General features: G+C 42.5%; 1 protein-coding gene across 2 annotated transcripts; it reads right to left on the bottom strand.

The window, feature by feature from the left end:
* Positions 1-11,006: 11,006 nt before the first annotated feature.
* On the bottom strand, positions 11,007-24,864 carry dkk2 (dickkopf WNT signaling pathway inhibitor 2). 2 transcript variants are annotated; one of them, XM_084554771.1, is made up of 4 exons: positions 24,057-24,864; positions 15,940-16,093; positions 15,316-15,447; positions 11,007-14,115 (listed from the first exon to the last, which is right to left on the bottom strand). In XM_084554771.1, the coding sequence occupies exons 1-4, from the start codon at positions 24,246-24,248 to the stop codon at positions 13,865-13,867; spliced, it is 729 nt and encodes a 242-aa protein (XP_084410897.1). In that variant the 5' UTR covers positions 24,249-24,864; the 3' UTR covers positions 11,007-13,864. The 2 variants fall into 2 exon arrangements, with proteins under 2 accessions (XP_084410897.1, XP_084410898.1); XM_084554772.1 differs by having other exon boundaries at positions 15,940-16,090.
* Between the last annotated feature and the right edge of the window lie 222 nt (positions 24,865-25,086).

The following is a 25,086-nucleotide window of genomic DNA, read 5'->3' as shown; positions in this document are numbered from 1 at the left end:
CTAATTTCAGTTGGTATTTATATAAAACCACTAATCAGAATTTTGCTACTGAAGTTTTGAATGCCAAGTCACCCAGTGCAGGACTGAAGAGTTAGTTGCGCAGAGGTGCGGCCACATAAATAAACCTCTCATCTGTGGTAATGTTGATTGAGCAATAAATCAATGCCAACCACAACTCAACCCCGAAAAACAAAGTTGCTGTTGACTCCAAAGGGCCATGGCAAAATAAACTCAGGCTGTGTTTGTTTGCAGTTAGTCATGCTCAATGTCCAAAAAAGTGGAGACAGAAACATAGGGTGTTGTCACCCCATCAATGAATACTTCATATTAATTATATGAAGGATTTCCTACACACCAATACTGAATAACAATATGAGTACTTGATAACAGTACACAAACACGGAGGCATGTGTAGATACACATATACATAAACACTGGATTGAGAACAGTTGCCAGTTCATGCCAGTGAAGAAGCTATTCACAGGCTCAGGTTGTTTTTGTTGATTTTATGCCATTCTTTGGATTACAGGAGTTTACATTTCTGGTCAATTTCTCAAACTGAGACAAACCAGACAGCAGCTTCTCCAGAACTGGTGAGCAGCGGGGCGCTCATATTCTGGCCCAATGCATTCACTTTTGCCTGACGAGAAACTAATATCACGCTACAAGCTTGTTGAAGGTTAGCTGAACTGGAGCTGAATGTCTTTTCGGGCTGAGGCAGAATGTTATAAACAGGTTTTCTTATTGCTGTCATGTCAGCAACACTTTGTTAGTTAATGGCTAGCTAGCCTGCACCTTCTGCTGCCAGCAACTTGCACGTCCAATGGTGGTGACATGCTGTAAACCCAGATTCTGTAGCTGAAGTAGCTGTACTTCATCCACAGAATCTGTAAAATGTGTTGGGTGTGGTTGCATTGGAGCTGTTTTACAAGTACTTCATTCCCCTGCAGTCCGATTGGAAATGGCCTGCTTGCGTCTCCCAAGCCAGTACTTGAGATCCAATCTCAGTTTTGTGCTCTGCATGTAAATAAACACCATAGACACAGTAGAATATTCTACCAGCTGCTGTCTCAAACAGATTTCTACAGCTGTATCAGAACCATAAACAGCTATTTGTTGTGTGATCATCATGTCTTCAGATGATACATATTTTTGGAACAAGCAGTGTCTTTCTGGCATCACTTGTGGTGCTTTTTCATTTTTTTGGGGGGCGATCATTCATAATAGCGGTCGTGCATTTTATCTGAATGAATGAGGCAGCACACTGCTCACACAAGAGCTGAATAGGCAGTCTTTAATGTGGCCCGGGACGCGTGTTCACACTGCCAAAGGAATGCAGTCAAATGTGACCCAGACCACCTCCAAATGTGGTCTGAGATCAGATCTCTCATCCTTGGTGTGTTCACACATAAAAAAAAGTCCAGTTTTAACCTGGGTTGTTGCCTTTTTTGCATGCGGCCCTTTAAAACTAGACTAGCTGGGAAGGGATATTAGCGTGCTGGACCTCACATTATGTCTGCCACGGATTTTATTCTGGTGAAGTGACATGAAACACACACTGGCAACATAAAAAATGTCAACTGTTTCTGAGCTACAAGACAGCCCCTCACCACACACAGGCACACATTTTCTTGCCTGGTACTTAACAACCTGTTTTGACAAATCCTCCCATGAAGTCAATATGGTCCTCACCTATTTACAAAAAGACAGCCTTTGAACTGAGAGACCGATATCCACGACTTGCTCTTACCAATAAAACCACACACAAATCTTCAATCCAGGCCTTGTAAATCAGGGTGAGCGCTGATCAAAGTGGGACTGTGAATCTTGCATGACATATCCTGCATTCCTTGCTAAACACATTCACATGCTGCACTCCAAAGCATCGCACTTGTTTGTTGACCCCTCATCCATTTTGAGCTCTGAGCATTCATTATATATGAAGCTGAATTCATTTAACCTTTCCCATGAGTGGTATCACCAAACCGGAAGATTGGTCACACATCTGTCAGAATTTATGTGTGTGTGTGTGTGTGTGTGAGAGAGAGAGAGAGAGGGAGAGAGAGAGAGAGAGAGAGAGAGAGAGAGAGAGTTTGTGTGTATGTGTGTTTTAAGCATATTTTAGTTTTAACCATGACTTACTGGGGCAGTAGTTTGTAGTATAACATGCTAAGCTAAGCAGCTGTTGCAACATTATTTTGATAACATTTTAGCATTTGTGACATTTGTGTAATTTTCCCAAAGATAAGTGAAAAATAAATCAGCATGTTGGCATTTCTTAAATCAAATGTGAACCCCAAAAAGTATCTAACCTCACTGGGGATTGTATGTTGTCCATTTGTGCATGATTAAACTAGAACTTGTTTTTAGGCTTGATTTTATACTTTTTTTCAATAAGATAAAACAAGGAGGAGTCACCTCATTGTTCTAATAAAGTCAGTTGATATTATGCTTAATATCTTGAGGCAAAACTACAATTAGCGAAAAAAAACAACCTAAATATAAAAGAAAAAAAAAAAAAAAAACATTACTAAATCCTTCCTTTAAATCAGTTATCCAAACATGGGTTTGTGATCTTATCAGGCACCAGTTTCCGTGTAGTAAGCTAGTACTCTATACATGAACAGTTTTTAAATGTAGCTTTCCAAACTAAAACAGTCCAGAGCGACAATGAAATGACTGGATAGCTTGTTAATCTGCTGTAATGTTAGTTATCTTACCTTTCTACACACAGAAGGGAGCTCATGCAGTTTCAAGCCAAGGAGAATCAGCCAATCAGAATCAGAATCGGAATCGGAATCGGAATTCTCTTTACTGTCTCATATATTTGAACGTGTGAGGAACCTGTTGTGGATGTGAGTACAATAAACATACACATAAACCGGAAAATCGTACAATTAAGAAATATACAAAAATATTAATAGATTAACTGTACTGTACATAATGTGCATTAAGAAGGTCAGCATGCATTAGTGTAATGCATTAGGCTTAAAAGGTCTGTGAGAGCACTCCGATATTGATGCACATTGTACACAGCTAGTATACGGTGGATATGTGTAGTGTGACCCCATTGAATGGACTGACTGATGGATTGAATTGAATTGAACTGAATTTGGGGGTGGAAAGAAGGTTCCGGGTTTGAATCCAGGCCAACTGGGGCCTTTCTGTGTGGAGTTTGTATGATCTCCCTGTGTCTGCATGGGTTCTGTCAGGGTGCTCTGGCTTCCTCCCACCGTCCAAAGACATGCCAATAAGGTTAATTGGTGATTCTAAATTGGCGTACATGTGAATGTGAATGGTTGTCTGTCTCTCTGTGTTAGCCCTGCAATAAACTGGTGACCTATCCAGGGTGTACCCCACCTCTCACCCAATGACGGCTGAGACAACCGGTTACAGAAGATGAATCAATGAACTGAATTTGCTAAATTACTAATTGAAAAATACTTTTCAAAAGAAACGACTTAGGTCTTAGAGATGTGAATCTGAAGTTGTGAACAAATTACACCGTTGCACCGTTTGCATGTTGGCTTTTGGTCGCCCCTGAAGTCGCAGCAGACCTGTCGCTGCACCTGAACTTTCCACCACTATTCGCCATGTTGTTCATGTCCAGTGTATGTCCAGCCTCTACAGTACATTCCCTCCCTATGATACTACAGAAAATCAAGTAAAATCACATTTTCAAAATGTTGGCATCAACTCTGTACTGATGTTCTTGTCAAAGAACAAACGGAGGCCACTTAGTAGCGTGTTAACGTAGCCTTGCACTGGCATCCCCGTAAATTCCTGCATTTTAAGAGGTGCGGGGTAAAGTTCAACTTCAGATAATTACAATAAAACTTTTCATAAATGCATGTTTTAAACTTCTGCATGTGTAGTGAGAATGATTTGTGTGTAAGATGGAGGGGAAGCTGACCTTACTTGCAGGCCTGTGCTTGTTAGTTTACGAAAGTCTTTTGTGCTTTGTTGCGAAATGAAATAGAAACCCAATTGGTCACGAATAAACATGTGTTTGGCATAACTTTTAAACATGATTACTAACTAACAACAGGCGTCAGGCTAGTGCGAGTGTTCTAACCTTAATTTTGTTGTATCTAAATCAAACTGACCAGACATGGTTTCTCTCTCTCTCTCTCTCTGTCTCTGTCTTGCTTAACTTCCAGTGCTCTGAACTGTATTTGCCAGGGTGGCCTTTTTTCTTTCGTAATTACTCTCTCTCTGGGGTATTCCTAAATTTTAACGCTCCGTAGTTTGGCAGAGGTGAAGCCTGAGGAAGCCAAAACAGATGTTTCAAGATTGAAAAAGTGAGAAAAGAGCCATGAACCCTGAAGTGCGCTGGAGATCCGTCACAAGCAGGTGCAAAAGGGTTTCATGCAATGATGGAAATGCTGCCATGAGGTACAGTATAAACTAAGAAGCAGACTCCTCTGAGCCAAGGTGCTGCTGGATATACAGTCAGTCACACACAACATCATACGTTAGACTATTAACGGATAAGCTGTGACAAGATGATATACTGATGCTTCACAGCAAGTAGGTTCTGTATTCTCTCTGTGGCCTTTCTGTGTGGAGTTTACATGTTCTCCCTGTGTCTACGTGGATTCTCTCCGGGTTCTCCGGCTTCCTCCCACTGTCCAAAGACAGGCTTATTAGGTTAACTGGTGATTCTAAACTGGCAGTAGGTGTGCGTGTGAGTGTGAATGGTTGTCTGTCTCTCTGTGTTAGCCCTGCGATAGACTGGCGACCTGTCCAGGGTGTTACCCCGCCTCTCGCCTGATGACAGCTGAGATAGGCTCCAGCAGACCCTTCGACCCTTCACAGGACAAGTGGTTACAGAAGAAGAATGAATGAATGAATGAAGACGATATACACACACTGTATGTACATAAATAGATATGAAGTTATAACATATATAGATGTATAGACATCACCCATAATACAGTATGTGAAGGCTGTTATGCAGATGTGAGGCCTTGGAAAACAGAAATTGTTTAAGCACATGCGGTTTGATTCATAGCTTGTGCATGAAGTAACTGGATCTATTTCTGGACGTCTTGCTTAATGTCCAGATGAACCGTCCATCTGTAACTTCTCTGACAAATAAACGGACAAAACACTATGGTGGTACGCCAAGTGTTTTGTTCACTATGTATTGCTTGCATGCCCTGTTGTATAGTATAAAGTATGAAGACCAAAAACAGTAAATATAAAGGTTTTGGCACATGATCCAGCATTCCTTCCTCTGCACCTCAACCTGCCAATGTTGAGAAACATCTCTTATATTTTCTTTCGTGTTTGGCTGCTGCTCAAACAAGTCTTTGCAAATACGGACAGGTGGTCGATAAAACGATGCAAAAAGAAACATCTTGAAGTGACTCAAGCGCTGAAGTTACCCAATAAAAATGACAAGGACTGCAATGCGTTTGGGTCACACGGAGTTGAGTGCCACAAAAGAGGTCTGGCAATTTGCAAAACAACATGAGACAAATAACACAGCTTCAAACATGCTAAATTGTCCGTGACCAAATTCCCAAATTATTTTGTAATTTATGAGAGAACTGTCTGGAGAAATATGGGAACATATGTCAAACGCAGACACGCAGACGCACCAATTGCAACAACAGTACAGAAGTGGACAGTAGCCAACAGGATATACACGTATTATGGGGCTCATTTAACTGCCATCCAACCTCACATGACGCATCCTCATGGAATCGCTAGCAGCGCCCCTTTATTGTAGAACTGAAAGTCCCCCTTTTTGTTTATTACGGCATATTTGGGTGTTTACTTGGGCTGGATTTTGAAATAAATCTAGTTTGGAAGACGCTAATGCTACTCAATCACACAAGTGTGATGTGGAAACTGGAAACCTGCGCTGCTCATGTGTAGCTCCGTGTAGTAAGAGTCATTTTCTGTCATTTTCTTTGTATATTTATAAATTCTTAATGGGCTTTTAATACGTTCAGTTCAGCCTTTCAAAGCACTTATTTCTGTCTTTTTTTTTTTTATTAAAACATTATGTAAATACAATTTTATTTATGTCGCCAAAAAGCAGATGAAAGTGAACATGCATTTAGAAAAACAATTATTTTGGAGCTATCGGAAATTCTACATAAAAAGTCTATGTTGCTGTAGTGTTATAATCTCTGTGTTGTAGTGTTATAAAACTTCACATGAATATGCTGAAGATGTTGGTATTGGAAGGTTTCTGGTTCCCGTTTGTAGCCAGAGTAATTTTGAACAGTCAGGTCTGAGCGTGCTTTGGTTGCATCCAAAGTTCACGTGGAGAGCAAAAGGCGTGGTGACACCCTGCTAAAAGGGAAACTATCACATCAGGGGTGTCAAGTACATAACAACAAAGCCATTGTAGAGGTAGTAGTGGTGTCTTGGCCCTGTTATCTGCCGGCTGCAGAAGCCCTGGAAGCCCTGAAACGTCGGGGCAGAGGCCTGGTCATCAGACGACAGGACAAAATGCCGTGATGTTACCAGACGAGGAGACGTGATTTACTCACACTCTGCTTGGTGTCTCTCCTGGTTGTCGGGCTGCTGCTAAACACATTGCGGTATTTCCATTAAGGGCTAATGCAACTGTTTAATAACAGCAGAGCGCAGACACTGAGACCTGACAAAAAGCAGCGGGCCGAGCCGGCAGAGGTCCAGGAACTGAGAACTGGCAGAGAGATTTCATCCATTTGAATAACGTCTCATGTAAAATGGTTTCTCTCCTTGGGCCATGTGCTGTTGCTAGGGGAAAATAATAACAGTGAACCTAGATGTAATGATAAAACCGAAGTTTTGCCAGTTGCAGCGATGGCTTCAGTGGTAGCAGACTGCAGATTTAGATAGAGAAGATAAGGACACAGCAAGGAGCCTCCAGGCTTAGACATTACAGTAGATCAGATAGAGCTTGGCTGTATACATACAGTACATTTATATTAGTCTATGCTGATGATAACAGCAGCCTTATATATATATATTTTTTTGACCCTAGAACTGAATTGTACTAAATACTTTAATCTTAAAGGATTATAAAATAATTCTTACACGTGACAGTGAAACACAGTGGTGAACAGTACAGTATCTACGTATACGTCCTCAAGCTGAAAGTACTTTAAGTTTCATGTCACCAAAAAGCAAATATAAGACGTGTTTTTAACCAACTCATCAGCTCATCGTGGGTCGGGCATCTGGTGAGGATACTTCCTGGAAAGGACACCTCCTGGGTTTCCCGATTGGAGATTTACTGGAATCGCCAGATGAAAGGAGACCCCGGGGTAGAGGGATTACATAGCTCATCTGCCCATGAGTATTTAAAACAAAAAATAAAAGCTGCCATGGAGAGGGACATCTGGAATACCATGCTTAGCCTGTTGCCACTATTCCAGGCCCAATTCCAGATGAGCGGGCGAAAATGGATAAATGACTGGAGAATCATCCTGTGCGACCTCAGATTACAGATTACTCGCGCAATCCTTTGGAGCGTTGGCAAATGTTAAACTGGGACGAGAACCACCGGGCTTAATAACCCAATTCATAACTATTGCTCCAGAGCCTGTGCTTTCTGCTGTATATCTTTGCCTCTCTCTCGTCCCTTACTTTCCTCACAAATACCTGTCAAAGTAATTTATTTTTTCCACAGCGTCGTACCAGTGATTTAACTAAATGGTCCGAGTGCGTTTTCCAACAATGGGAAATACACCTGATGAGATTTATGAAAATGTCAGCTAAGAGATGTTTCCAGCCAGATCACATCAGCGCCACCTGGAAAAGTGACTACACCAAATACTAAACAACTGCCTTAGCATTTACATGCAGTATGACCCGCTTCTAAATATCACATTGCGTATTGTCTTCCACTACTTCATCACAGGAACAGCGCTGAGATTTGCCAGGATTCAAGCATATTGATTCACTGTGGGTTTCATGCAGGCTGGTAGAAAAAACAATGAGAATTGCATTCAGACGACGGGACAGGAAGGGTAAAATATCTTCAGACGTCCACCCTCACATTTCCTGCCAGCTTTCTTCATATGCTTAAGAATCTCGCCCCGGGACTTTCTTCAGTCTGGCTCTGCTCAGGTTGAGAAGTTGTTTATTGTCTGGGCGAATGAGGGCATGAAAGCTGATAAAAGCACATCAGACAAATAAAAATCATCTTTGTTCCGTCATCTGTCTCATGAGCTCACGGCAACTGTGAGTTTGACCTATCACTGGCGCGGGCGGCTGCTCGCTTGAGGAGACTTTCCTTCTCTGCCACAGCACACGATATGAGCCATACGAACCCAAATTGCGCTTGTGATTTACATGGTGCAAACACGGGCGCAAAATCAAAGCCTTCCACTGAATCATTTAGCATATTTATTTAGCTGGCGACTGCTAGGGCAGTCAAACCTGTCTGTGTGAACCCCTTCATTTGTGTTTTTCTGCTGACACACACTGGAAAGTGCAGGCGCAGTGACAGTCACTCTCTCATTAGCAGCTTTTCGGTGGAGACTCCAAAGCCCGTGGGTGGCCTGGAACTGGAAGACAAGTGCTTTCTTTCTGTATCTCCATCTCCTTTCCATTGGAGACCCGGAGTCACCAGTCACCCTGAATACCCTTTCCAATCTGCGGGGATTTAAAAATATATTTCATCAAACAGAAACCTTATCCAAACAAAGGTAGGGTAAAGTTATTAGGTTCAATCAAAAGCACATGTGGGGGGAAAAAAAGGAACCAGACACTTGCTGTATTAAAAACACAACCTTGTAAAGGGCAGCGGTGCATTTTTTACTGTCAAGAAATGCGAGAAAATGATTTATTGTGTCTCTTACCACTTTAAATTGAATAAGGTAATAAAGCATCCATCAAAACTTGACTGCCTTGGTGATTTATTTTAGAGCTGCAGTTAGTTGTTTCTGTTGTTACGACAAAAATAGTAAAAACTAACAGGAGAAGAAGAGGAGGAGGAGAAGGATGGCCGTATACACAGGTATGCACCTTCATTTTACACTTTTTTCTTCTTTTAAATACAGATATTAAACATCTGGTGAACACATTTACATAAGAGTTCTCTCCAAAACTTTTCCACACAGTCTGTAAAGTAAGCTAATGACTTGGGGGAAACTCGTATATGCGCATTATTTAATCATTTTCAAGCGATTTATGGAGAAAAAAAAAAGACCTAATCGAACTCAGCAGCTATTTTACAACGCCGCGCAGGCAGCACCAGATGTTTGAGCGAAAAAGATATTTTTTTCACTGACTGAAAGGGAAGAGCTTATCTTGGAATGCCGGCTGCAGCGCAATGTAAATGCATGTTGACAGTAGGTCTGGCAAATTTACTGCACAACACTTGTAAATCAAAAATAATAGTGCAGTCGATATATTGTAGACCTGTGTAAACTTCAACATCTGCTTCGGGCTGCCTTTAACAGCTTGAACAAATCCTTCCAAGCGCTGGGATGCTGCTATTGCTAAGACATATTTCAACAGCTTTCATACAGGAGGATATTCAGCATTTTTGTAATCTCGACCAAGGAACATGAAAAATAGAGTTGAACTATGAAAGCTCAAGTCTCTTTGCCAGTGAATAAAACTTATTTTGAACATAATGAGGGATCCTGACGAGAACAATAGCCTCAATAGCTGCATTTGATGTTTCTGAAAATTCTCTTTTTCTTTTTTTTTCCTTTTGGGAGATGATGGAAAAAATATGTCGCTCTCTTGGGAACAGACAAAAAGGACCCAGCGAAGCTGTACAGTGATGTTCTTAAAATTGAGTGCTCCGCTTCAAAGTGGCCCCTCGAAGAGCTTTCAGCACGTGTTGCCACATTGTCTGATGTGCTGAAAACAGTGATCACACTGAGCGAAAGTCATTAAGATTTCCTACTGCACTCAAAAACATGCAATAAAGTCGCACGCGGGGCTTCACGTAACCAAACAAAACGGGCGCATTTTTTTTAACTGCAGCGATAGTGTATCAAAGATTTTGCTCCATATGATCACATCTGCAAAGCATCAGCCCATAATGACGTTTATGAAGTCTTATTTTTACTCTTGAAAGAGTTTCAAAGGCAGACGCAGTCGGCTGGTGGTTTCCGTGAGACTTGAACTTTCCAGGACTTGAGTGCAAAATACATTTCAAGTTAAGATTTGAACTTGATTGATACACTGACGTGGGGACGTAATCTCAACATTTTCACTGTTGAGAGCTCTGTTATCTTTTATCATGAGTGAGCTCTAGAGCTATTTATAATGGTTATATGTGGATTTCAAAAGGAATGGAGGAAAAACGTTGATGCAAGGCAACCGGACTGTTCTGGGAGTCACACAGAGTTTATTTAGAATTCATTTGCATGGACACTTTCTTAGCTCTCACCCAGGGCGATTCTAGGATCGGACCTTTATGGGAGCTCAGCTCAGAAAGTCATGCAATTAATGCATTAGTTCAACAACAATACTTAATGAATAACTTTTAATTATGTGAGTTTTACGTGGTATAAAACATCTTGAACCCCTCCTGCTTGGGCTTGACTGTCAGCATGCTGCTCTATCTCTGTCTCTGCATTTGTCTCTCTGCTGTCTCACTTCCCAGCAACTCTTCCTGTATATGTCTTGTTTAAAAAGTCCACTGACATTAGTTTTAAGTATGCCCCTGGAGAGCACACATAGCGTCCATGAAAATCCATGTCATTTTTTAATTATTTTGTGATTTTCTTTATTATTGTTGTTTTCTACTTCACTCTCTGCCCATTTGATCACCTAGTTTCTCCTGCTCATGTATTGTATCCTCTCTGTTTCCTCTCACTCAGCAGCCTCCTAGGTGCCTCTTTGCACGCTTGTCATTGCAAAGACGGACATATTTTGTTCAACTAGGAAATGACAAATAATGTGATGATAAAAAAGGCAAAAATAAGGAGTAATAAGGAGTATCTGTGATGCAGGTTAAGGTTGGGGCACAATCCTGGCACAAACACTGCCTGATTATGTGAAATCATTGCAGAGTCCACAATGCAATGGTAACAGCAGCTCCCTTGGCTTTATAACAGTGAATTTGACTTTGTCTTTGTGTCCCCTGGGATCTATATACTCTCTCTGTCTCTCTCTTTTGCTGTCTTCATCCTTCTTTCTATCCCTTTCTCTCGCTCTCAGTCGTTGCGCTGTCATTCACAAGATAATCAAACAGAATTTACTGCCCAATAAAGTGCATAAACGGTTCCATATAATTTTACAACAATTACACAATTGATCATTGGGCTGCTGATCATCCACATAAGCGGCAACGACACTTTTGACTCTCACCCACATGAATGTGGCTGTTTTTGTGCAAGCCGACACGACAAACTTGACATTTCCAATAAGTCACGGTGCTTAAATGAGTGAACTGTAGGCAAACAATGGAGCCCATTAGCAAATGGTCTTGAACCGACCGCCGCATAAAGTTTTTGACACAATCTCGAGAATAAATCAGCAAAAGCAGACACTTTTATGTAACAGTAATACTCCCAATTGACAACGCTCTGGGGTGGTGAATGCACCATATGCTTTAAATCACCTGTCTGTGAAACACAAACTGAACATTTTCTGGACATTTCTGAATATATATTTTTGTTTTTGCAGCCTTTGTCTCTCATTACGACATTAAACTTAACACGGCTTGGTGTAAAAAAAAAAAAAAAGGTAAACTGTGTCCATGAGCATTAAAGATGCGGCTATTTTTGAGCCATCCAAATTGTGAGGTTGTTTCCCTATGTCGCCAGCACTTGAGCACTTCTACAAATACAACAGCCGAATGTTGCAGTCAAGCCGTTGTCAGACAAGTTCACACAATGTTGACGGTGAATCAGCGCCAGATGAGCCTTACTGTATTTCACAGAACAACAGTTTTAAATATCACTCTCAAGTAAACAGTGATAGATTTAAACAAATGAAGTTCCAAACTGTCAAAAAAAATCATCTTTTCAGATGTCTTGCGAAGGAGAAAATATATTTAATGCTTGCGTCTGACCTCAGTGATACACAAAATACTCAATAGCAATACATTTGAATATAGGGCAACTTTAATATGTGACTTTCAGGGGCTTTCAGCTTTTACACCACCAGAAACTTCATCGCGTGAGCATTTTCTCGGTTGTTTTCAATCCTTGTTTTGCATTCAAAGAATTCATCGCGGCATTTGAGGGTGACACCACGAACAAGAACAAGTCCTGCGTGAGCAGTAATACAAAATACATTCTTTTATTCATTCATCATTGTAAATACACAAGACAAATCAATGCAACGTATTCACACAAAGAATATTTAGTGGGATATAAATCTGGACACCATTTACACACCATTTACACAAAGCATTTTTGGAAATGAATGTTCGCTCCTTCCTGAACCATTCTTTCAATGCGTCCAGTTCACAAAGCTATCTATGCCTTTTCCACCCTTTAGCTATACGCACAGCTTTTATCACTGGCAGTCTATCCACCTGTGCTTCTTTTCCTCAGACATTACTCTCATCACCTACATCATTTCGATGCACCGTTTAGGATCCATATGTTATTATATGTACATGATATACATCCGTTCTTAAATACATTTTCATTGTTTTCAGTCTATTTACAATATAAGAGCTTATTGATATTTTTAAATGGTTATAAAATATGTGTATTCTAAAAAAAAAAAATAAAAAAAAAAAAAGCAATAGACTGTATATTGACTTTGTAGGTAATGAGTGGTTGTTTAAAAGCCTGGCACCGGACCGTAAGCATTGCCTCACATCCAGTACAGAAAATATTTCATGAGAAGAAAGTATGCAGTCGTATTTGAAAAACTGAAAAATAAACAGGGCTGCGTGCCATCAACAAAACCTTGATCCAAACTTCAATTCTCTTTGAAAACATCAGGTCTATGGAGCGTTTTTTTTTTTTTTTTCTCCGAAAGTTTAATCAATCACCATTCCTACTGGCTTTACAAATGGAAAAATAAAAATAAAAATTGCAATTCCGCATTCCGTATCCTTGAGTCCTGTTCGTGTGATTGTAAAAGCAGAACCATTCTCTGGTCTGGTATCAGAACCGCCAAGTCTGCAGCAGAGCTGTACCTCTCTGCAAACTGTTGTAACCCACGCAGTTGTATCACAATAGATTACAGCTGCATGAGACAGATCAAACAAGGGCTCCACAACGAACACAATACTTTATCGTTCCTTCTTGTGGCTAAAGAACGAGGCAAGGGGCCCCCAGATGAATCTCATCATTCCAATCTAAATGTTCTTTCACTCTTTGGTTTACGAGTGTTACATGTAGGCGTCACACGTAAGTGGGTGATGAGTGTATGCAGTTGGTACTTTGTGTAATATGACGTGTATTTATGGCGTCTGGACATTGTTGCTGGTTGTAATTGTTTTTATAGCAAAGGGTGAGTTCTTATTAACTTATTTCAGACTTTGTCAAAGAATGTAGTGTTTAGCAAAGATATGGCGTGTCTGTGAATAATCTCTGTCTTAATATTATAAGTTGCGGCTTGATGAAGAACCACTATGTCTGTTGGTTCTGTCTAGAAAAAGTCCAGCATCTATCATAGCGTGCACTGGCTAACTTTGTGGCTCCCTGATTAACAGAAGAACGCAAAAAGAACAGGCTGTGAGGTGTATGTGTGCATGTTTGAGTGCGGGTGCAGGGACGGACCACTCACAGCAAACACATTAAAGCATTCCCATTTGCTCTCCACTTGCCGAATAGCGAGCTCGAACCCACGCAGTCTGTTCTGTCTCTTGTTAGTCTCTGTCTTTTACTCCTTTTCAATACAGCCACAACCCATCCTTTAAAAAAAAAAAAAAAACTTTCCCTGGCAGATGGAGACGGAGGCCTCTACGCCGACAGCAGCTGCCTCAGCTTCAGATCTTCTGGCACATGTGGAGTCTGGATTTGGACGAGGAGGTGGCGTCTTTCCACACCTTGCAGGAGAGGCCCTTGGCGCAGTCGCAGCGCTGGAAGATTTCCAAGCCGTGAGAGCCTTTCTTCCTCTGCTTGGTGCACACCTCTCCCTGCCTCAGCACCGGTTTGCAGATCTTGGTCCAGAAGTGGCGGGCGCAGCAGTAGCCCTCCGAGCAGTCAGACGAACGCAGGCAGGGGTCACCCTCATGCCCTGAGAAGAAGAAGCGCACGAAAAACGGCAGTGATCAGTGGTGAGCCGGCAAACAACAAACGCATATGTATGTTTGTCAAATGTACACGCAGAAAAACAGAAACAAATGCTTCATCAGCGGCATAAAAGACGAGCATGAAACTGTAAACCACACAGCATCTTCGAGCGACGGAACTGCGCCGTGATTGTTCGTGAAGCTCTCATGTTTTCCACTTGTTCAGTTTATTCAGCCCTCTCTTTACGTTTCACTCCAGACTGCGTCGTATGCGGCCGAGTGGGAGACCAAAGAAACGTACGAAGCTTTGAGCATAAATCAAGCAAACAATTTGATTACTGTGTTTATTAACCGTATCATCCAATCTGTTTCAGTCTCCACATTCTTGGCAGGAGGTTAGCGCCGCTCCAGTGAATGTATAATTATTACAACTCAGACATGCAGGTTCTCTGTGAAACTCTTTTGGATATCGCTCCTTGCCAAAAGTTGCATTGCCACCAAAACAGTCATGCTTGTATCGCTGACAAAACCACACTTTGCCGACTAGTTATTTCAGCATGAAGGTTCAACCATCTTCTTATTCATTAATTGCTTTAACATCATTTTCCAGGTGGATTTCTCTTAAGCACTGACTTGCAGAGGGCCTGTATAAAGTAATGACGTGAGTCGAATACAGATAAAAGCAAATTGTCTCGTTTACTTTACAACAACGTTAAGTAGTGCTGTTATTTTCACATTGATTTTAGCTTTATGGCCTGCTTCTACATCTTGAGGGTGCATTTAGAGTCATTTAAGCACTTCATTAAGCTTATTACTTTATGTATAAGCACTTACATAACTATAAATTGGCTGACATGTACACAAAGCAAAGGGGTCAGTGAGTTATTAAGCTATAACGGTGCCAAACCTGCATTCTGCGGTTTTCACTTGTGTATCACACAATGTGTCAGTGAAAGTCTTTGTAAGGCGTCATGTAGGTGCCGTAACAGCAAAGGCATTGTGGTTTCTTCAAGGCTCCCCGTGCTCCGCTTTGGGCACTGACACACGAGCAGCGGGGCAATTATCAACATACTTTGCGGACTGGCGTTGCCCGTGAACGCTTAGGGATGGGCAGGGAGTGAACAACAGAGAGATTCAGAGTTGGTTCGGAGAGGAAGAGACAGCCGAAATTGTGGGAGAAGAGACAAAGGTGATTGTCATCTTACCTTTGAGAGAAGGCTTTGCGTGAGCTTTCCCAGTCTTCCTCCAGGTGTGGTCTTTGGTGGAGAGTTTGTTGGTTTCGTCCAACGGTGAGATGTGAGGCGAGAGCACACTCTCGGAGATAGGGACGCAAATATCTGCAGACGGACAAAGAAGAGTTAAATATAAAAGTTGGGAAAATACCGACCATGCAGACTGTTAAGTTTGGCTTGTTAATAGTTCACCTCAGTAGCTTATTGGCTGCTAAATGAGGCTTCTCAGGGCATGTACGTGTGAAAGCGGAGGTCTATATGTCAGCTACAGTACAAAGGACAATTTCAGAGAAGCGCACACACACATTTATGCCATTCACACTGTTTGGGCTGAAGCACCATGTGACCATGATTCCTAACGTCTGGGCCTCAGTTTAAAACAGTTCAGACATAGTCCAGGATTGTGCCTGAAAGCATGTGTTCAGCATTATTTAAATGTATTGGCTCTATCGCAGAGACTCTGGGCTAGATACTGTTTGTTCAGTGACCTAGAACAAGTCACTTTTTCCAGAATATCTGCATGAGACAAGAAATCAAATTTCTGCAGGGCACCCTGAAGTCGAGATGAAAGGCGTAATGCGCCGGAGCTGCACGTACAGTTACTGCAGCGGTTCCCAGGGCAGCACATGGCGTCTCGATGGCAACGCTTCTTCTTCCTGCGGCAGGTGAGGCAGCGGGAGGGAGCCTGTTGAGGGCTGTGGCAGTAGCTGCCCACGCTGCACTCCTTGTCATTGCTGCACGGATACACCTGCTGGGAAAATATGTGCATTTACTCAAACTGATTCATGAAAGGAACTACATTGCACAAGCGCACATTTATATTAACAAATGCCTTGTTAAAGTGGATGATCTTAACTATTAAATCAGCACCGCAGACACATCTAACATGTTCTAATACGCCCAGAAGCTGTAGCAGTATGTGGCGCTCGACACATCATGCATTACGAGGGGTGGCATTTTCAATAGACTCAACACAGCTGTTGTTTGTCAGTTAGGTGCAATGTTGGTGCCATTGTGGTCGCAGCTGCTTCACGCTGTTACTCAGATTACGTCAAATGAGCATTCAATCAAGTGCTGTCGAGATCTGCTGAGTTTTTGTGGCATTCTGATTTTGTTTTTTTCTCCACTTGATTACTCTTGACCACCCTCCTTCCATGTGCACGTTTAAGTGCAGCGTAATCCCGAACACATGTGTGGTGTCACTCTGTCATTCACACACATCACACCGCTCGCTGGAGAGACGTCACGGTCGACCGCTCCATGAGCCGTACCGAGCTCGTCCAACTCTGCTCGACATCTAAAGTCATAAAATAGTTCCTTTTTACTGGGCAATGAAACATCTTGACATGGTAAACTAATCTTTTATCTCCTCCCATTTGTTAATTCAACTGGACGTGTGTTTTATTGTGTTGATTTTGTGTCTCTCAGATACCCTTCCACCAAATATTTTCCAAATGATCCAAGTGCCGTGTCCCAGAGGGCACGGCCATTTAAAAGAAAGAGTTTATGTTTTTGGTCACAACGCTTCAATACTCAATAAATGGCTGACTTTTATACACCACAAATCCAACAAATGCAACACAGGCAGTAAAAAATGTAAACTGCAAGCAGTTAACAAGCCAAATAAAATCAGGTTCGACGTCTTTGCAGAACCTCCTGAAATAAACAACCTGACTCTCGCAAATCTGCACCAGGTTTTAAATCACTATGCAAAATTATTACAGTACTAAACTGATACACAAAGTTTTGTTTGGGCCAAGTGCAGACCTCAAGAACGCTTCAGCTAAAGCCCAAGTTTAATGCGTTTATCGAGTTTGTTACTTCAAGAGGTTTGTGTTTTATCAAAGTCAATCTTATCGTTCCAAGTTTTTGAATATGGATCGGGAAAAATTATGAGTAAACAAAGGAGTTACAAGAAATGTTAGACTTCTGTAATGCTAATGGAAACCAGACCATATGAACTTTGAATGATCCAGCTAAGACTTCCTTTGTTGTTAAAAGCTGTTTCCTGACTGTTTATTCAAGTTTAACAACTGCAACGTTTTTGTTCTGCTCCGAGAGAAATTTAATTGTTCTCAGTCAGAACTACTGTACTATTGTTTCTGAAAAGAAATGTCGCTGCAAAAAATGTTCAAAAACAGCTTTTGATGTTTCAGGAGCTATAGCTAAATGCCGTTCGTCTTTCGCTGTATTAAGTTGGTGTCAAAAGTATGAAGCAGATCTAAGGGCTTCAGCCAATTAACCCGAGACTATCTGGTCGGGTTAATTAGTCTGACACAACCGGGGGAAAGTGGAGAAATATGTTGGTGTTTGTTCTGGGTGAAATAACAACAGGCTGTGGTCCTTCTGAGCCCGGTTTTAGTGGACAACATGTTGTAGGGATTAACTTGTCTGTCACTGGTTTGGCCTTTTTTTTTTCCTGGGCCAAACAATAGAGCTATTACAGTTTCCAAAACAGCAAAAACCACTTCAGTTTCTCTCAATTTTCTCAAAGTGTTCAGAGGCTTAATGAGTCCACAGACATAACTGAGGGTAATTTCAGCAGCCAGTCATACTCCTTTATAGTTAATTGCTTTTGCTTTAGTTGTTCATGCTTTTACGCTGAAAGGTTGAGACATATTAAGACGCCCAGAAAAGTACAGACGTTTAGGCCTTCTCCACAAGTGCACCGAAATGACCACACAAAGAAAAACCACCACCGTAACAGACACTGTCGTCTGTAGCAGTGAGAAGCACAATTAAAGCCAAGCTCACTTTTTCCATAACAAGACTGTACACCGATGGGACATTTTACTGGAATCAGTGTCTTGATATAATTCCTTACACATGCAAGTCTTAGGCTTGGAGCAAGAGCAAAGGAGTTTGGCATAAATTATGTCGCAAATCAAATGAACTTTGCAGACAAATTAAATAATGTCACGAATTTGCGCTGAACTCATTGGGAGAGTTGGTCGTTTTTGAGCGTTTGCAGGATACGGCTCGGGTTCACATCGTCTGGGTGAGACACAAGAAGGTCCAGGCCACTGTGTCTCTGCCAGATTTTAAGCCGACGCCTTTATGTATACAGATTAGCAAATAGGAAATGTAACAGCGTAAATTCGGTTCGCTGTAGACTGACATTAGAACAAAATGTTTGGTTGGCACGCCACCGCACCGGCACCGCATTCACGTTAAGCTGGCACAGCAATGACAGATCCGATTTAGTGTGGTTTACCACTGACAAACATGGAACAGTCAACACGTGACCGAACATGAAAGAGGTTTAAATCGGAGCAAAATCATTACAACCACAATAAATATCAAACTCCGCAGAGGTCAGCGGAGAGGGGCCGCCGCAGCCAAAAGAACAGGCCTCACTCCAAACAAAAATGTGCACCACATGTTCAAATGAGCTATCAACAATATCTATATTTCAGCACATTAGAAGTTGTTACTCGTGTCCTTGAGCTTTAGAAAACGAACAAGATTGGACTTGTTGGACGGTTGCCACGCCGACTTTCTCAGGGTGGAAACACATGGAGGCAATGATACAGACGTAGAAAAATGAGCAGAAATATTGAACCGAGTGCTCATCCATCATTATGACAGATTCCCACAACGCAGATGATTAACATGTTGGTGGAAGTAACAAAGTCCTGATGTTTTATGCATTCGTAAAAATGCAGAAAAGTCCTAATTACTGCACAGTTAAGGAACTGTTGTCAGAGCTTATTTTGGCTTAATGACTGGAAGCAGGCGAAAACGGCACGGCCTTGATCTCATCGATTATTAAAAAAAATGAATCTTCTTACCAGCAACCCTACGGCTTATTAATAAACATAATATAAATGTGGAACAAAAAGTTGTCTGAGGAGCTCATAATAATTTTGTGAAGAACTGTCTGTGACCGAGTGGAAAGCCATGCAGAACCACAATCTGACATTTTACATTCCTGTTTGTGAACAGATTAAACAAAGCAGATGCAAAGTGTGAAGTAGCTTCAGAAGTGCTGTAAGGTGTTTGGTGAGAGCAAGGCTAAGCTTCACACTAAGCAAAACGTATCCCTTCAACGCACCCTCCCGCAAGAAAGCAGATAAGACTCAAACTCCTCTTAACAGGTTCTTTGGTTTGGTCAAACTGCAGTTTCCGAGGTCAAGACAGAAGTCAGCTCATCTGGGGTTATCTGCTCCATCTCAGCAGCTCATTCACAGAAACACTTTAACGTGCTAGAAACACTGCCTGAAGAGAAATTCAACAAACTGCAGCAGGAGTTTTTTTTTTTTCTTTCCCCTCCCCGACATGAAAAATGTGCAGTTATCTAAATATGATGACAAATGCGTCCAGCCGCATGCAGTAGTGCTTGATGCTACCTGCTCTGATTCCCATCTGTCTTTCTGGCCGGCAGGTTTGGATCAAATGCAGCGCGTCGCACATATGCAGGAGAGGCCGGGGCAGAAGATGGATCGGGCTCACCTCTTCCATCACGGCTCAAGCTCCGAGACAGCCCTTTGAAACCCAATGATACAGAGCTGACCCCTAAATCACTGCTGATAATCTGGCCTTATCTTGTCGTGTTTTGAAACGCCTCATTTGCAACTCCTGAGGGACAGGGCTTCATTTGGATGCATCTTATTCATCTCATATCTTTTTTCTGTTGCTCCCTTATTTTTCCCCTTCGCACATAAAAGCGTAGCCTTGGATCCTGCACAGGAAGTGGGTTAAGAACAGTGTACTCGGCAGCCTCTCTTGGTATGCTGGTGAGACGATAAAGGAAGAGACAGACAGAGGGCCATAAGGGAAGCCCCCGGCCCTGTCTCGTGTTGCTCTCGTGCTGGTGAAGCAATGCGGCTTTGAAGAGGAACCTTAAATGTGCGGGAGCAACAATCTACAAGGGATTTACTGCAGGATATAAAGGGCTTTGAACCCTCTCCGCTAGATCCCTTATTTACCTTAGCACAGTCATTCCAAAGTGCTGATATAATTCGATGGAAGTGCCCTGAAATGCATTAAAATAGCACCGAGCATGTCTCCTCTACTCTGGTTGAGTCTGAGCGGGGCGCAGCATGACAACTTAAACCACAGAACAAAACTGTAATTTCAGCAAGTACGCAAAATCTTTACATCCAAAAGCCAAAATCCTCTTGTGTGACACAATAATAAGGCTAATAAGGTGACATTATTGTATGTGAGAGATGAGGTCTGGGTGGCTGGATGGGTCAACCAAACCTCAGACTTACTGACTTCTTTACATTTTTGTACCTATGTATTGCTACTGTCAGTACAATTGTTATTCATTATAGTAAGGTTCCTCCAACTTTTATACAGTCATTTACAGTTTTAAATGACGATTTTGCCGAAAAAAGAAACAAAACAATGCAGCTGAAAGACCTCGTCTTACACGTCCCCATTTCTTTTCTGCCCTCCGTGTTGTGATTGCACATGACCTTCAGAGCTAAAGCTCGTAACTTGAAGCCATGAATGGTGTTAATGAGAGACAGGGGCCTTAAAGAGTCAAATAAACGATGTCACTGAATAAACAAACTTCATATGCCCTGAAAGCACAGACAGCCGGTATCAGATAACATAGGGATGACTGCGCACAAGTCACTCGTTCAGACCATGTCTTCAAACGCAGCTTGGCGTCTTTCATCACTCAAAACACATGTGTTTATAGCCGTGTCCCTAGAATCCAGAGTCTCCAAAAACTAAGACCTTCCTTAGGTTAAGTATACATTCTGGGTTGACACCGAGAAAGGCGGACAGCGTCTGCTCTCTTAAAAGACTAACAAGGGAAAAGGAGGAAACGCTCTTGATGGCGGGAGGTGTGTTGCTCTAAAAAGGTGTAATTCTGTGGAATGAGAGGTGCACGGGCCTCCTCTCATTAACACGTCCAATTACAGTAACGGTGGTCTCCACGTGGGGACCCTAATGGTTCCAGTGGAAGGGCCTCACAGCACCCAAGGGACCCGCAGACTGGGAAAAGCCGCAGGACAGAAGACCGAAGCACAAATTGAGCCGAGCGCTAACGAGCAGTCACACCTCTCCCGGCCTTTTCTCTCTCTTTCTCAGCTCATTAGGATCACTGAACAGTCATTTTAGGTTGGACGGAGCCCTGCTTTTATAGACAGAGCCCCCAGAGATGGCTTGTTAAAGTAATCTCCGTGTTGAATGTAAAAAAAAGCAACTAGTTAAGGCTGACTGACCGGCTGCTGATGTTTTACAGACACGTAGCGGCTGAATGCCGCCACACTGTTGGCTCCCTTGTGGGTTCAGAGGTTACAGCGGTGAGCCCTGCCTGCCCATGCTATCCATTTCTGTTGGTTCCCATCCAACAGTGCCACCCACGAGCGCTGGCTGTGAAGGTCTTAGAGGTTTTTGGTTTTGTCGGTTTCACTCCAGTCAGGCTGATGTGAAAAGGGCGAGACAATGGGGAAACGCTCAGCAGTTTGCCCTGTCTGAATTGCCAAACCATACCCTGGTCTGTGTATGATTTACGCTACCCTTATCGCCCAACGCTGTCAGCAGCTACAGGAAATAAAAGCACATTATGTTGTCGAATGCTTCCTATAACCCGAGGCCTTGACCAGCGTTTCTAATCTGATGGATACAACACCAAATTACAGCCTCGTTTCCTGCTGCAGCCGTTTATCTTCCCAGGGTGGCTGGACTGTGGCCCTCAGTAATTTGCCACATTTAAATGAAAGCCAGCGTCGCCTTGTCATTTTCTGAATATGCGAATAAGTGCGAGAGAGTTTCATGCCTCGCACCGTACACAAATGTCAGTCATTTTTTTGTATTTGACTGACAGAAAGTGAGTTTAAAGAATGGCCAGGGTGGTAAATGTTGGAGATTTTCACTCACACAACCGGCAAGCTCAAAATCACACACTGTAAACTCTCCAGAGGTGTGATAATCTGTCAGCTACTCCTCACCGATCGAAGCGAACTCAGCCACATGACAGCCTGACCAAGAATCTGTATGTGCATGGTATCTGCACCAATATTTCCCATAAGGATGATGCCAGAAGAGAAATTTAAGTCCATTCGTGCCCATTTTCCAAATTTTCACCCAAGCTTTAATCTGCAGTAACAGATTTCAGAAATCTGTTTTTGGCTCTGTGCAAACCTTTTCATGGCATTTAATTTTGCAGTTAAAGCGATGAGTAAAAAGTCTCATCAGCGCGGCTGTGTTCGTTCATAAACCCAATCTATGGCACGCCTTTCACAGCCATTAAAGCCTCGTGAAGAGATCAGACTTGTTTTCTTTGATTTACTATGCTCATAAATAGCCAGTGAATGATGAGATGCAGAAAGACAGAGTGCCTTGTTTGCCATCGTCAAGCCGCATATCTGGCCGGGGCTGAACTGCGGCTGTTAATTTACAACTCTGGAAAACCTCTGGGCAGCCAGAACACACACGCACGCACACGTATGCGGCCATAAATGCCATTACCTCTCTTCATTTGGACACTGTGACACTTGCATAACAGTACGGTGGTCTCAGCGCACACTTATTGTTTCCCCCCGGTCCACTCTTCCAAACCACTCAAGATTATTGCAATGGCAAAGATGTAAGCAGGCGTTCAAATTGAGGTCTGGCAGGGTAGCTTGAGGTTGGATCCCCACACTCCACAGAGAAGAGAATGTGGCTTTTCCATAATTCTCCTGTCTGAGCTGTGTGTCTCGGTTATACGTCGCTAACACTACTGCAATCGATATCACGGGCAGTTGAACAGTCCAGAGGCAAATGTACATGGGTGAGGATAGAAACTGGGCAAAAAACAAAATGCTTAGAGTGAGGACAAGAGCAATCAGCTACAGTATCTTAGTGAGATGATGGACAGGCTGTCTGCAGTGGGAGACTGAGATGTGGCAGTGCCATCTGCTGCTCAGAAAGATACTGTGAGCAATCAACAGCAACTGAGATCACCATAATGAGAAAATAAATGTGCCATTAAACTCCAATCTGAGGTGAATCCTCACAGTAAATCAACATTTATTTTTGGGAGAGGGGAGGCATGAACGTGTGGCTTTTGTTCTGAGACTCGCTCACTTATTCATCTGTTATCCAAACTCGTTTTAGAACAGACAAAAAACAAACTAAAGCATCCGCACAGAGACATTATTTGGAGGAGGGTGAATTTTTCCTCACTTGATAATAAGCCTCTTATAATGTTCACAGCTTTTTTGATCCGGCCTTTGCTGTCAAAGTGTAGTAATGTGGCACTTTGTTGAAACAGCAGGAATTGATAACTCTTTGAGTGGGTATTAAGTGGTTGGTAAGAGTATCCCTCAGAGGCCCCGCAGAATCTCATAATCCCAGCAAGCGTCTGGACCGCTTTAATGACACTAAAGAGCCAGACAGAAAATTACCCCAAGTGTTAACTTTTTCTCACATTTCTGCTGGCATTAATGATTTACTGTGGAAGTGCGCTGCACCCGACTGTGGCGTCAGGTTTGAAAGGCAATTAGGATTTATGAGGGGTCCAATCCTCGCAATTTCCAATAACGATCCACACATGAGAGCCCCTTTTAAGACACACATTATATACTATATCACTACATTTTAATTTAACATGCGGAAATGCCCCCTCAGTACTCCTCAGTCACCAATTTTTCTAAACCGTGAATCATTGCTTAAATTCCTCCATTGGCACTCAATGCGCCTGTCGTGCGTAAAAACCTGGCACGAGTCCTAGTTTATATTTTCCCAAACTAGTAAGTAACTGAAATTACCTGCGTAAGGATGTTGTGTTTCTTGGTGACAGCAGCGGAGCGGTTGGTTGCCGGCGTTGGCGCCTCTTCCGACAGAACAGGCTTGATGGAATTCGGCTTGGGGCGCGCCTCCGATACCTGGGATGTCCCTGTCCTCAGTGTAGAGACGAGAAACATCACAACGCAACATCTATTCCAAGTCGAGATGAGCATCCTCAAAAAATAAAAAAAATAAATACAGAAATGTCACAAAAAAGGCAGAACCTCTTGTATAGGTTTGAGTTTGTGTCGCAGGAAGAAAAAAAAATCAGTTTTTCAGTTAGAAGTGTGCGCCCTGGCAGTGTCCATGCGCCACGCTTGCCAGACTGCAGTTCAGGAGAGTCGTGATGAAGCCAAGTTTCTGCTCCTGAAAAATCAGATATTCAGAGGAATGACTGCCATCGACACGGTTATTTGAGTAACACCGAGAGCCCAGAGTGGAGGGGAAACAGTGATGGAGCGGATCTGTTAAAATGCTGATGCTCTGAGGGTCAGAGAGAAACTTGACAAGAGGTTTCCACTGTGTCCCTGTCTGGCTGTGAGTGAGCACTTAGTCCAGCAGCTTGCTGTTTTATGATCTCGGATACTTTCTTTTTATAGGATTCTAATGAGTTTGCTTCCTCCGCCCCTATTCACAACTGACAAAGAATGAAACTGATCTGTGCGCGGCACCGCTGCTTTCGCATTGTCGTCTCGACACCGGCACCAGGAGCCCCGTTGGGAAATAGCTATAAAATTATACACTGTGTATTTTAACTGAGCGCTTGACCCTTTTTACTGCGAGGCGGTTGGGCACATAGGAAATGGGGGGGGGGGGGGGGGAGTTAAAGTTAAAGTTGCTCCTGGCTCCTCTATAGTTTTTTTTTTTTTTTTTTTTTTTTTTTTTTTAAGTGTTAGTGAGGTGGAACATTTTCCATTGTCCCGCGAGTCAGTTTACGTCTCTGGGATATCGTTACCTGTGCTTAAAATAAAATAAAAATAATAATAGTCACTTATCTTCAAACGGGCTGAA

The sequence above is a fragment of the Chelon labrosus genome, assembly GCF_963514085.1.
Source record: "Chelon labrosus genome assembly, chromosome: 2".
Lineage (NCBI taxonomy): Eukaryota > Metazoa > Chordata > Actinopteri > Mugiliformes > Mugilidae > Chelon > Chelon labrosus.
Note: the sequence above shows the minus strand (reverse complement) of the source record. Positions and strands in the feature narration are given on the sequence as shown.

Coding starts and splice junctions, on each gene's coding strand:
- dkk2 (XM_084554771.1), bottom strand. CDS start 24,248: ATGCTCATCTCGACTTGGAATAGATGTTGCGTTGTGATGTTTCTCGTC. Junction 16,094..24,056: donor AACACAACATCCTTACGCAG/GTAATTTCAGTT, acceptor ATATTTTCCCAG/CAGGTGTATCCGTGCAGCAA. Junction 14,116..15,315: donor CGCAAAGCCTTCTCTCAAAG/GTAAGATGACAA, acceptor TCTTCTTCTCAG/GGCATGAGGGTGACCCCTGC.